Genomic DNA, 1,279 nt, shown 5'->3' on the forward strand with positions numbered 1-1,279 from the left:
TTGAGCAGCTCCAAAACCAGGTAGGACAGCCTTGAGTAATGTGGCTCCATCTCCCACACGCTCTCCTCACCTGTGAGGATCTCCTCCTTCCCTCTGCACCGGCTTCACTGGGTTGGGAGAGAGCTACGGGGCGGCCTTGCTGGTGGGACCGCACCAGAAACCTGCAGAGCTGCACCTCCCAGCTCTGGGGTGGGCAAACCCCAGCAGCAGCCTGCAGGCGAAAGGGCCCCGCACAGCCCCAGCAGTGAGGAGCGCTCCAGCAGCCCCAGGTGCCCTGGGCACAGAACTGAAACCCCACTCTGTGCGGTGGCTCCAAACCAGGCGTGCGTGGTCTCCAGTCCTTCCCTATGCTCCCCCACGTCAGCTGCAGGCAGTGCAAAGCCACCACACCTGGACTGCCAGGTCTGAGCTCCCTTTGCCTCTCACTCCTGCAGATATCAGATGGAAGGACCAAGGCCTTCCCTTACAATCAGCTTTTTTTATAATGAGATTAATTACAGCAGTAGGGACAAAGTACTTCCTTGTACCCCCAGAGTGCAGAAACCCATGGGTGTTGGTGATCACCAAAATAAAAATATTCTTCTACTTTTCCCCCCATCAATATATTCTTTAATCAGAATATTTGGGGAAGCCAAACCCTAGCACACAGCAGCTCTTGTGGCAATGCACTTCAATGAGTTTCTGTAGCATGACTGCAGGAAACTATCCCAAGACCCCAGACAAAGCCCTGCCAAAGCTTTGGGTCTTCTTCTTCTTGTCCTGGATGTCCTGAACACAGAAACTCCTCCCCATCTTCCCTTCTGCAGATCATTTCAGCCACTGTGGACAACAACAGAATGCTTCTGGACATCGATAATGGCAAGATGACTGGGGATGACTTCCGGATGAAGTGAGTACCTCTCTGTGAACCTCATGTCTTCCATGTCACGAATTTTATGAGAGTCTTGAATGCAGGTTATGATATCCTATCCCAACTGCTACTACCAAGCCCACACACTATAATGAAATGAATGTGTAATGCTTATTTCTTCTGTGATAAAGGTATGAGAACGAGCTGGTCATCCGTCAGACTGTGGAGGCTGACATCAATGGCTTGAGAAATCTCCTGGATGACCTCACTTCCACTCGGTCTTCACTGGAATCCGAGCTGGAGTCCCTGAAGGATGAGCTGATTTCTCTGAAGAGAAACCACGAAGAGGTACGATCCAACAGCATGTCCAAGACATAGTCCTTTATTTCTCCAGGGTTCCCAAAGTTACATAGCAAGTAAATTCAGCCC

General features: G+C 50.8%; 1 protein-coding gene across 1 annotated transcript; it reads left to right on the forward strand.

Moving 5' to 3' along the window:
• Positions 1–806: 806 nt before the first annotated feature.
• LOC104543574 (keratin, type I cytoskeletal 47 kDa-like) lies at positions 807–1,198 on the forward strand (the record flags this gene model as incomplete). Its single annotated transcript, XM_010188216.1, has 2 exons — positions 807–889; positions 1,042–1,198. Coding segments are annotated over 2 exons (240 nt in total), but the record flags the coding sequence as incomplete, so codon positions are not given.
• Between the last annotated feature and the right edge of the window lie 81 nt (positions 1,199–1,279).

This window comes from Mesitornis unicolor, unplaced genomic scaffold (genome assembly GCF_000695765.1).
Source record: "Mesitornis unicolor isolate BGI_N332 unplaced genomic scaffold, ASM69576v1 scaffold9697, whole genome shotgun sequence".
NCBI classification, from domain to species: Eukaryota; Metazoa; Chordata; class Aves; order Mesitornithiformes; family Mesitornithidae; genus Mesitornis; species Mesitornis unicolor.